At 42.7% G+C, this 11908-nt stretch overlaps 1 protein-coding gene across 4 annotated transcripts in view; it reads left to right on the top strand.

The window, feature by feature from the left end:
• Window positions 1–11908, top strand: part of ARFGEF2 (ADP ribosylation factor guanine nucleotide exchange factor 2) — an 81964-nt gene that overhangs the window by 65911 nt on the left and 4145 nt on the right. For 3 of the 4 annotated variants that reach the window (XM_043883004.1, XM_043883005.1, XM_043883006.1), the window contains 7 exons: window positions 87–225; window positions 334–388; window positions 1854–1968; window positions 4590–4720; window positions 7808–7976; window positions 9128–9266; window positions 11718–11835. In XM_043883004.1, coding sequence (XP_043738939.1) covers window positions 87–225; window positions 334–388; window positions 1854–1968; window positions 4590–4720; window positions 7808–7976; window positions 9128–9266; window positions 11718–11835 — 866 coding nt within the window. Of the gene's footprint in view, window positions 1–86; window positions 226–333; window positions 389–1853; window positions 1969–4589; window positions 4721–7807; window positions 7977–9127; window positions 9267–11717; window positions 11836–11908 lie in introns of those variants that run through there. The other variant, XM_043883007.1, reaches the window with a different exon arrangement.

The following is an 11908-nucleotide window of genomic DNA, read 5'->3' on the forward strand; positions in this document are numbered from 1 at the left end:
TCCCCACATCACAATATGCAGCATCAGTGATCAGGCTGGAATCAGAACAGCATTTGAAGTTTAATGATAGATGTTTTATTTTGCAGATAACGAGCAGTTGGCTCGATCAGGTACAAATTGCTTAGAAAACTTAGTAATATCCAATGGAGAAAAATTCAGTCCTGATGTCTGGGACGAAACGTGCAATTGTATGTTGGATATCTTCAAAACAACCATCCCCCATGTGTAAGTGTTAATGTGATTACTGCTGTTCATATCTGTGTTCAGTAGTTGTTTTAAAGCTCCAGGCTGCCCATCACATTGATTATTTTCCTTTTCTTGCATTCCCTGAAGTCTGTTGACATGGAGACCTGTAGGAATGGAGGATGATCCAGCAGAAAAACATTTGGTAGGATTTTTTTTTTTCAGTTGTCTTTTCTCTGATCACATATCATAGTAAAAAGTTAACCAGCCTAAGTTTAGGCTTTTCTGATGGGAAGCAGGTAAAGAAGGTTATAAGAGCTGAAAGTGAAAGTGTTAGTCCTCAGTCATGTCCAACTCTTTGCAATCTCATGAACTGTAGCCTGCCAGGTTTCTCTGTCCGTGGAATTTTCCAGGCAAGAATACTGGAGTGGGTTGCCATTTCCTTCTCCAGGAAATCTTCCCGACTCAGGGATCGGACTTGGGTCTTCTGCATTGCAGGCCGATTCTTTACCATCTGAGCTACCAGGGAAGCCCTATAAGAGCTAAACACTATATATATTCATTAACGTATTCTTTTGAAAGTACAAAGAAGTATTAAGAAAATAAGTCACTTCACTCAATAAAAGCTACAGAACACTTCTAGCTTTTGTTTCTGTGACTGAGCACATGCAACCTATATTTGCAATTTGGGCTCACTTTATACATAATGTATTACTTAATACCATTGTGGGCATTTTTCTGTATTCTTCAATAGTCTTTGAGAACAGCCTTTTCTGTGCTGCACATTATTATAATTTAGTCAATGGATTTTCTCTTGTTGGACTGTCATGTCAGTTCTGGCCTTTCACTGTTGTAAATATTGCTTTGGTATAATTATTATTTATTGCCCTCTTACATAAAGATTGCTTTCCTGGGACTTCCCTGGTGGTCCAGTGGTTTAAGACTTTGTCTTCCAATGCCAGGGCTGTAGGTTCAGTCCCTGGCCAGAAAACTAAGATCTCACACGCCTCATGGCCAAAAAAAGAACCAGAGCGGAAAGCAATATTACACCAAATTTAATAAGAGACTCAAAAATGGTCCACATCCAAAAAAGGAAATCTTAAAAAGAATGCTTTTCTCTTCACCAATGAAATATAGTTTTTATTTTTTGTGTAAGGCTCCATTAAGAAGTTTTAATTCAAGTATCCCTTTAAAATACTGTGGTTTACAGGGTAAACCTTTAGTCTTACTAGCATCTATTTCCAAATAACTATTAAAGGCATTAGATTTTGAAAGGCTTTTGGGATGTAGCCATTTAAAAATAAAGCACAGTATGTAAACATTTTCTGTTTAACTTTCTGCTGTCAACTTTAAAAAAAGCTCCTACCATATTCATTTATTTTTGAACTTGATCTCATTAAACATTGTCACACTCATCATGAAATCATAGTATGTAGAGAGATGCCACCTAAGTTGGAAACAGAAAATGTAAAATTTTAATGGGAGAAAGAAATTGTTGAAATTCATAATCTCTCCCATGCAGCCTCTGAAAAGTGCTACATTGTACTTCAAGCTCAGCAAGACATACATTCAAGTTGGGCCAGCAGTGTTAAAACCAGGCACATCTCTGCCCAGGTCCTGACTTGTGAACGGAGGAGTAAGCGTTGTGTTTCTCTCTGGTTAACTTCCAGGATGTGGATCTGGACCGCCAGTCTTTAAGCAGCGTTGATAAAAATGCCTCCGAGAGGGGTCAGAGCCAACTCTCTAACCCGACCGATGATGGCTGGAAAGCCAGACCGTATGCAAGTAAGACCCCTTTTCTTACTGTTTTTGTTTTTGTTTGTTATTTTAAGTAGGTAACACATGTACATGATTCAAATATTCGGCAGGTGAGAGAGGTGAAGAGGCAGTGAGCCCTCCTTCCACCCCTGGGCCTCGGTCTGCAGCTCCCCTCCTCTGTGGCAGCCAGTGTGACCTGTTGCTTATAGTCCTTTCTAGAGACTCATAAGGAAGCAAATGCATATCCATCTACACAAGCATATAATGCGTATTCATATTTATATATGAATTCTCTTCCACTCATTTTTATACACGTTATAGAGTACTGTTCATTGTTCTTTAGTCTCTTAATGTAACTTAGAGATCATTCAGAATCCGTACCTGAAGTGCTCTCACACTCTTTGATACTGTTGTATGTTGCCCCACATTGTAGCTGTGCTATTATTTGCTTAATTGGGTTCCTACCAGTGGATATTTATGTTATTCCTAGTCTTTTTCTGTTATAAACAACACTGCATTGAATCGCATAATACATGTGTTATTTGTGAGTTTATCTGTACAGTAAATCCCCAGAAACAGAATTGTTAGGTTAAAAGAGAAGTGCCTTTGCTATTTTGATGGATAATTCCAGGTTGCTGCCTATTAAGGTTACACCTGTTAACGTGACCTTTGAAAACACCTAGGTTATACTTGGTATCTTTTGAGTAGTCTTAGTATGCAGTTTTTTAATTATGAGTGAAACTGAGCAGTTTTTCCTATGTTTAAGAACCATTTCTATTTTCTTTTCTATGAGCTATCTGTTCATAATCTTTGCTCATTTTGTACTGATTGTGGGTCTTTTTATTGGTGTGAGGGGGCTCTGTGTGTTAGAGATCCCTTTGCTGGATGTGAGTTTCAAATTACTTTTACTGATTTATCCGTTAATGTTGCTTATGGTGTGTTTTCCTGTCATTTAAAAAATTGGTTTTCCAGTTGCTGTGAGCCAGGCATGGTGTGTCCCATGTATGTATAGTCTCACGTGATTCTTATCCTCGCCCTTTGAGGGGTTACCATTTTACATTTGAATGAACTAGGTCTTAGATGACATGACTTGCTAATATGTGGTAGAGTCAGGATTCAGACACTTTTGACTGAGAAATTGAACCATTTCTGGTGTTAGTCTGGTCTTTTTTTAAAGTTGTGGTTGACATTATTTTTCTTCGTAGTGGTTTCACCCTCTTCTTAACCCACCAGTCCGTAGGTGTCCACATTGGCATGAACTTCTGAGGCAGCACATTAGAAAAAGCCCTATCTGTTCACCATAATCTTTTGAAGGCTAGAAAATAACCACCCTCGGAATTCAGTCGAGAGGCGCCACCTTGGAGATGGCAGGCCGCTCCTCCATGTCAGTGGTACAGCCAGGGTGTCTCCAGGGTCCAGGCAAAGGATGAGCTGAGTCCTCATCAGCCCCAGATAAAGCAACAAGGGGACATTCCTTTCAGTGGAACCACTGGGTGCAGCAAGATGCTTACATTCTGAGAGATGCCTGGGACTTAAGGCCCTGCCATTTCTGCAGGGAACAGAACTTTGTTTCCCCGTTTTCCGTCTCAGCCTCTTTTTCAGGGATGAGCTCGGTGCAGGGCAGCAGGCACAATCCTTTACACACTTGCATTGTTTTCTTTCTTTCTTTTTATTTTTGGCCCAAGGTGGTGGTGTCATTGAACAAGTATAAGTTAAGTGTACATCTGTTGCAATTCCACTGTATATTTTTTAACTTAAAACTAATTCTGTGTGGAGAATTTTTATATGTATAATTTCATAGTCATTTTCAAAAGCTTGAAGATGACCCAACTCCCTGTTAACGTTTATCTAATACTTTCAACATTCTGGTTCTTTAACAATAAGTTGGAAAGGAAGCTCTACTTGAATTGGAGTCAAATCAGCCATGGACTATCCCAGAGCCCAGGGATTAAGAAGATGAGACGTTATTCAGAGTCTGGTCCATAGGCAGAAGCCACACCAATAATCTAAGCAGGGAAAATTCTTCACAAAGAATTATTTGCTGATCAAAGAGAGCTAGCCACTGAAGGAGGCAGGACAAGATTCTGAGGGATACAGAAGCAGAAAATGTGGGCAGTGGCTGCTCCATCCAGTGATCCAGGAGCTAAGAATTCATACGAGCTGCACCCCTTCCCCCAACCCTCACGGCTGAGATTCAGCCCTTTGGCAAGGCCAGCTACGACAGGAACCTGTAGCCTCTTGTGGACAGAGCAGTCCAGAACCGGTCTGCAGAAGTGACCCTTTGGGCAGCAGAGAAACATGCTGGAGAACCTGGGACCTGCGTCACTTACCCCGTTCACCTCTTCAGGTGTTTGCTGAGAAAGCACATTTCCAGAGAGAACCTTTTCTGACTAGCTCGCAACCCCACCTTGACAGCACCCCTTCCACCTCCCAATCCCCACCTTATGTCCTCATTGTGTGACATACTGTATCTTATACTTAAATAGTTTGTTTGCTGTCCCATCTCTGCCATGGGGGGGCAGGGATTTCTGTCCAGCTTATTCATTGTTATGCCGCAGCATCAAGATCTGTGCTGGGACACAGTAAGAGCTCAGTGAACCAGTACTGGCTGAATCATTATTAGGGTTAATCTTTATCATCTAATATAGATCAGAAACTGTTTGCCAGCCTCCTCATCAAGTGTGTGGTCCAGTTGGAATTGATACAGACCATTGACAACATCGTGTTCTACCCTGCGACGAGCAAGAAGGAAGACGCAGAGCACATGGTGGCCGCCCAGGTGAGGGCGGGCCTGGAGACAGCAGCCCTGTCGGTGGGGGGTTGCCTGGGTGCGGAGACGCGCTGCGGCCACCTTGGCTTGGCCGCGAGAGCCCCTCACGCTCATCCCCCAGCCCTGTGTTCAGCGACAAGGGTGCTGGTCACTGAATACTGGCTGTAATGGGAGAGTTTACCCCACAGAAATCACCAAGCACTGAAAATCAGCCTTTCCCAGAGAGCCAGTTTACCAGAACTCTGCTGCTGAGATTCCACCCCTTGCCCTGGTGCTTCAAAAAAAAAATGTGTTATTAATCATAGGGCCTGTTCCTTATCATTGATACACAGTTAACCCATAAGTAACTGAGAAGGAAAAGTTATGTGGCTAAAGGTCCCAATTTTTCCTTCAGAAAGTACACCTTTTTGTTTTGTATATGCAGCCTTTTATGTATACAGTATGCTTGGAAACAGAACTCAGTGTCCGAAAGTGGGACAGTCACCTTCCAGCACAGGTTGCAGACCTAAGTGCTTCGTGGCCTGGGAGGCGCTGTGAGAAGGGGCCGCGGGCTGGGGGGAGCAGTGGGGGACCGCTGAGCTCGGGCCCGCCGCCTCCCAGCTCTCGGGGCCAGCTGCTGTCAGGTGGGTGAGGCTGTGACAGTCCTCCAGTTTTTCAAGAGGAGTCGGAAATCAAGATTTCGGGGGATGTTCCTGGCGGTCCAGTGGCTAGGACTTGGCGCTTTCACACTGAGGATGCAGGTTCAGTCCCTGGTGAGGGAACTAAGATCTCCAAAGCTGTGCAGCAGACACCCCCCTGAAAAATGGAAATCTCTTGCTTATTAAATACTATAATTATACCTGTGGGATAGATTCAGCACAAAGGCTGTCCTTTTTTGGTTTTTGTTTATGTTATTTAAGTATACAGTTCAGTGGTTTTAGTATATTCACAAAGCTATGCAAAGTGAAGTCGCTCAGTCATGTCCGACTCTTTGCGACCCGAAAGAGTATATTCAGAAAGCTATGCAAACCTCCCCACTAATTCTAGAACATTTTAATCGCTGCAAAATGACCCTGACCATCAGCATCACTCCCCATTCCCTTCTTGCCCCAGCCCTCGGCAACCACTGATCTACTTTCTGTCTCTGGGTTTGTCTAACCCAGATGTCACACCTTATATCAGTCATATGATTTGTGAGCCTTTGTGTCTGGCTTCTTTCACTTAGCATGGTGCTTCCCAGGCTCACTGTGTTGGGGCATGTGTCCTGACTCCATCGTTCTTGTCTGTGGCTGAGTGACATTCTAGTGCATGCCCATACCACATTTGTTTATCTGTTCATCAGCGGGTGGACATGGGAGTTGTTGTCCAGTCTGGCTGTTAATGAATAATCCTGCTGTGAACATTTTTCTACAAATTTTAGTGTGCACATACATTTTTAAATCTCTTTGAGCATAAACCTAGGAGTAGAATTGCTGGGTCATACGGTAGCTTTGTGTTTGCCTTTTTGAGGAATTGCCAGGCTGTTTTCCAAAACAGCTAGACTGTTCTCCATTCCCACCAACAGTGTGTGACGGTTCCAGTGTCTTCACCTCCTCACCAGTGGTTATCATTGTGTTGCTGGTTTTATTTAAATTATTATAAAAAAAATTATTATAGCCATCCTCGTGGGTGCGAAGTAGTAGCTCAATGTGGATTTATTCTTATCTTTGGAGAAACACCTATTCGGGTCCTTTTCGTTGAATTGTTTATCTTTTTATCATTGCAAGAGCTTTTGTATTTTCTAGATACTAGTCTGTTAGCAGTTAGATATACGATCTGTACCGTTCTGTGCATTATCTTTTCAATGTCTTGGTGGTATCCTTTGAAGAACAAAAGTTTTTAATTTTGATAAAAGTCCAAGTTACTGTTTTTCTCCAGTTACTTGTACTTTTAATGTTATTTCTAAAAGCATTGCCTAATTCAAGGTCACAGAGATTTAGGCCTACATTTTCTTTTAAGAATTTTGCAGTTTTAACTCTTATATTTAGATCTTTGACCCACTTTTTTAGTTTACTTTTGTATACGATGGGAGATAGGGAGTCTACTTTCATTCTTTTGCATGTAAAAATTCATTCATCCCAGTACCATTCACTATAAAGACTATTTTTTCCCCGTTGAATTATTTTGACATACATGCTGGAAATCTCTTGATCATAAGTATGAGGTTTTATTCCTGGATTCTCAGTATATTCCATGGATCTGTATGTCTGTCTTTATGCTAGTTTCACACTGTCTTGATTAGTTTTTTTTTAATGAGTTTTTTTTAAATAGGGAAGTATGCTTCTTCCAGCTTTGTGCCTCTTTTTTTTTCCCAAGACTGTTCTGGTTCTTCTGTGTCACTTACAACATTTACCTATGAATTTTAGGATTAGCTTTTCAATTCCTGCAAAGGTGTCAGCTGGAATTTTGATAGAGATTACACTGAATTTATAGCTTTATTTCAGGAGTATTGCGAACTCTGCCCTTTTGTAACCTCTGGTTTATAGGGAGGGATGTGGTCCATTTTCCTCGAGGTCTCAACAAATACAAAATCCCTAATTATGTCCCACATTTCAGGCAACATGTTCAATAAAAATTTCTAGCATCTCATACCTATTTTTATGGTTTTTCCCTTCACATTTAAAAACACAATTGTCAAACCTACCAAAGTTCATTGATCACGTGATGAAACTTGAGATGGCCATGTAAGCTTTGCCTCAAAATTTCTTTCAGTATGTTTTGAGACTCAAACCTCCTGTCACAGGTACTACAGTTTGATTTTCTCATTTTCCACTTTCTTTATAAAATAAGAGAAGGCCAGTGCGATCGTGTAATGAGATAATTGGAGAAATGCACACTCGTGTTCATGCGGTGAGGGCGGCACTGAGGCGACGGCAGCTGGCCTGCAGGGCCTGCCGTCCTCCAGGGGCTAGCGCTTCCTTTCACCAGCCAGTGAGCAGAGTCTGAGCGGACGACCGCTGAGGCTGCCAAGGAAGCAAGTGCCTTATAGAGCGGAGGCCTTCTGGAGAGCTCTGATAACCAGCATGTCCAAAGCCGTTCTGTCTTCTTTACTCAGCTCTGTTATACTCCCCTCTCTAGCAAGACACGCTCGACGCAGATATCCACATCGAGACGGAGGACCAGGGCATGTACAAGTACATGTCTTCCCAGCACCTCTTCAAGCTCCTGGACTGTTTGCAGGAGTCCCATTCATTCTCAAAGGCCTTCAACTCCAATTACGAGCAACGGACTGTCCTGTGGCGAGCAGGTAAGACAGACTACACAGATAGGACAGGTGGTCGCCCTGGTCACCGTCCTAAACCATCTTTGGAAAGTCACTGGTCTGGTACACACAGCTGGAATGACTTAACAGGTGTTTTCACACTTGAGGGAGAAAGAAGGGAAATTTCATCCCATCACCAGGAATGTTGCCTGGCACACAGGAGGTTCTCAGTATTGCTGGAAAAACAAATTGGTTTAGAGTTTAGCCTAGCAAGTCAGGAAATTTTACATTATTAGATTATAACTGTTGAGTTAAATATGATGGTGTAAAAACTGGAAGTCTAGAGAAACAGACAAATTGGTACATTTTAGGGGTTTTTCTCTCCCACCTCCATATGTAAATATATAAGTCCTGGACGTGAGTGGTATATGTGTGTATACACACACATATGTTTGTGTAGGGGTGAAGACAGTAGGAGTCTCATTTTGTGACCTTTGTATGAAAGTGGTACTTTATATATAATTCTTGTATTGTTACCGTTAATTTTCTCCCCAGATGCCTGTTTTCGCCCATAATTTTAAAATGTCGTTTTTCTCTTTAGCTTTAACGTATCTAGGTGTTTTACATCTTTGCCAATAATAAGATTTTGCTTATTAGAGTATTTTACACATCCCAGTGGCTGATTGGCATTGCTTTGTTTAAGAAAATGTGTTCTTATATGTGCTTTATGAGAAAAAAAATCTAGCAACTCAGAAACATGCTAGAATTTTAAAGAGCCATAACACTTGAGAAGATGAAATGAATGGCTTCACCCACCAGTGAGCAGAGTCTGAATGGAGAACAGTTCAGGATGTTGAGGAGCAAAGTATGTCCTATACAGAGGGTGTGACGTCAGGGCTGCCTTTGTTCAATACCACAATTGAGCCCTGTTAAGAATGTGAGATGGAGACTTCCCTGGTGGTCCAGGGGCTAAGACTCCATGTTCCCAGTGCAGGGGGCCTGGGTTCCATCCCTGGCCAGGGAACTAGATCCCACATGCTGCAACTAAGATCCTGTGCAGCCAAATAAATAATAATTTTATTTTTTTTAATGTGAGATGTTTGGATATTTCCTAAAGTAACTACATTAGGTTCCCACATGATTTCTTAGCATTACCCTGGGAGCGTGCACAGTTTACATGACTATCTGATCCCTAGGTTTTAAGGGCAAGTCTAAACCCAATCTTCTAAAGCAAGAAACCAGCAGCCTGGCCTGTTGTTTGAGGATCCTGTTTCGAATGTATGTTGATGAGAACCGCAAGGATTCCTGGGAAGAAATTCAGCAGCGCCTTTTAAGGTAAGAAGAATTATTTCTGATTATATTTCTTATCTATAATACACCAAATGCTTTACAACAGCACTGTGCTTTGAAAAGAGTAGAAGAAAAATAGCTACATGTTAACTGCCCTAGAAGCTGTTCTCCTTTTTGTTTTTTCTGTTGGGTGGCTCTGCTATTTGTTTTCTTAATGCCCTAAAGAGGACAGGGCCTCACTTCTTCCGTGTATCGTTTCTTAAAGCACAGAAACCTCAGCAGGGGAAAGTGCCCTGAGCTCAGAGGCATCAGGCCCTAGTCCTGGCTGGGTCCCCTCTAGAGCACTGTCAGCTCCGACGTCCCGCCTTTCCTGCTTCCCAAGAGAAACATGCTAGAGTCACGTGGGCACCAGGACCCACTTACTTGGTGCAGAAATGGAGCGGTGGGCAGGCAGTGGGTTCCATGGAGCGAGCCCTCTGCAGAGAAGCAGATCTTTGCCACCCAGTTTCTTGGGCACCTGTGAGCAACATGCTGTGTCTATGCCTCTTTTCACTCCTTTAAGATTTGAAAACATGAACATGGAGTGCTGACAACCATGTGATAAGACACGCACTCTTGCTGCACCACTGGATCTTCCTAGAAATCACAGGGCATTTTACATATGTATATATATGTGTATATGTATTTCAAGAGCCTTAAAGAATTCCACCTTTCTTTGACTCAGTAATTCCACTGTTAGGGAATCACGATTTTCACACAGAACATTCATTGCAGATATAAAGAGAAAAAATTTAAAGCAGCTCAGCTGTGTATCAGTATATGTTATAGGATATACATTATGGTATATCCCATGATAGAATATTAGGCAGAATTTAGAATTTAAAAATGAAGTTTGGGGGAGCTCCCTGGTGGCCTAGTGGTTAGGACTGCAGGCTTTCACTGGCATGGCCTGGGTTCGATCCTTGGGGAGGGAACTGAGATCTCGCAAGCTGCATAGCACAGCCAAAAAATAAATGAAATTTTGTAAATTAAGTGTTTAAAAAATAATTTTCTGGAAAAAAATAATAGTGATTTTCTGGGACTTCCCTGGCAGTCCAGCACAGATGAGACTCCAAGCTTCCGATGCAAAGGGCACAGATTTGCTCCCTGGTCAGGGAACTAAGATCCTGTATGCCACACAGTGTGGCCAAAAAGTAAAAACAATTAAAAAAGATTTTTTTTTCCTTGATGTGGAAACATGCTCATAACACAAGTTTCACCTCAAAAAAGCAGGAAGTAAAGCCATATATACTTGCAATATTTAAGCATTGCTTTTTAAAAGTCACCAAAAATACCTGGAAGGAAATATGCCAGAATAGTGTCATGTGCCCTTAGAGTGGGCTTCTCCAGTGACTCAGCCGTAAGAAATCCACCTGCAGTGCAGGAGACGCAGGTTCCATCCCTGGTTGGGGAAGACCCCCTGGAGGAGGGCACGGCAACCCACTCCAGTGTTCCTGCCTGGAGAATCCCGAAGGACAGGGGAGCCTGGTGGGCTACAATCAGTGGGGTCACAGAGAGTTGGGCACGACTGAAGTGACATAGTACGCACACACGTGCCTTAGAGTGATGGGATTGTGGGAATTTTTTCTCTTCAATGATTTTTTTGCCCTTTTCAGTCATCTTACAAAGAGAATATATGACAAGTCATAAACTGAAAAATGAATTCATTAATTAAAGGCGACACTAGCAGCTCCTTTAACATCAAGTCCAAAAGAGAACTACCTACGTGGTCTCATACAGTTTCTCTGAAGGACATACATAAGTGTTAAGTTTTTAACACAACATGTTTTAAAAACTGGCTGTTGTGTGTTGTGTGAGAAGAGAATGGGGGTTCGTGGTTAACTGTGGGTGACAGGCTCTTGTGCTGGTTGTGTTGCAAACCCTGCCTGACCGAGCCCCAGCCACCGGCCCAGCCTGCACCGGCCTTACGTTGAATGTCCTTGTTCAGTTTCATCGTCACAGCAGCCCGTCGGGTTTGGTGCAGCTGTTTATTCCCGCTTTATAGCGGAGCAAACTGAAGCTCAGGGGTGTGCTCAAGATGGCACAGCCAGACGGTGCTCGTGGATCCTCACTGCACGATTAGAGAGTCCTCTCTCTGGTTGCCAATGGGGAGGGTGGGGGAAAGGGATCGTTAGGGAGTTGGGGATGGACGTGTACTCTGCTGTGTTTAAAACGGATGACCGGCAAGGGCCTGCTGTCCAGCACAGGGGACTCTGCTCAGCGTTATGCGGCAGCCTGGAGGGAAGGGGACTTTGGGGGAGAATGGATACATGTGTATGTATGGCTGAGGCCCTTTGCTGTCCCCCTGAAGCTGTTAATACCACAGTACTGTTAATCAGTTATACTCCCAATACAAAATAAAAAGTCTAAAAAAAAGATGAAAGCGTTCTCCGCTCCAGTGAAATGTGTGACATTCCTCTTCCATCTGACTCGCTTGCCCTCCGCTGGTTCTTCCAGTGTGTGCTCTGAGGCCCTGGCCTATTTCATCACGGTGAATTCTGAAAGCCATCGGGAAGCCTGGACAAGCCTCCTGTTGTTACTTCTAACAAAAACTCTCAAAATAAACGACGAAAAGGTATAAGCAAGTAATGTCTTCACCATAATTTGGGTTTGGGTTGGCTTTATACTGAGACTTTGAAGTAACAACT

This window comes from Cervus elaphus, chromosome 23, assembly GCF_910594005.1.
Source record: "Cervus elaphus chromosome 23, mCerEla1.1, whole genome shotgun sequence".
Taxonomy (NCBI): domain Eukaryota; kingdom Metazoa; phylum Chordata; class Mammalia; order Artiodactyla; family Cervidae; genus Cervus; species Cervus elaphus.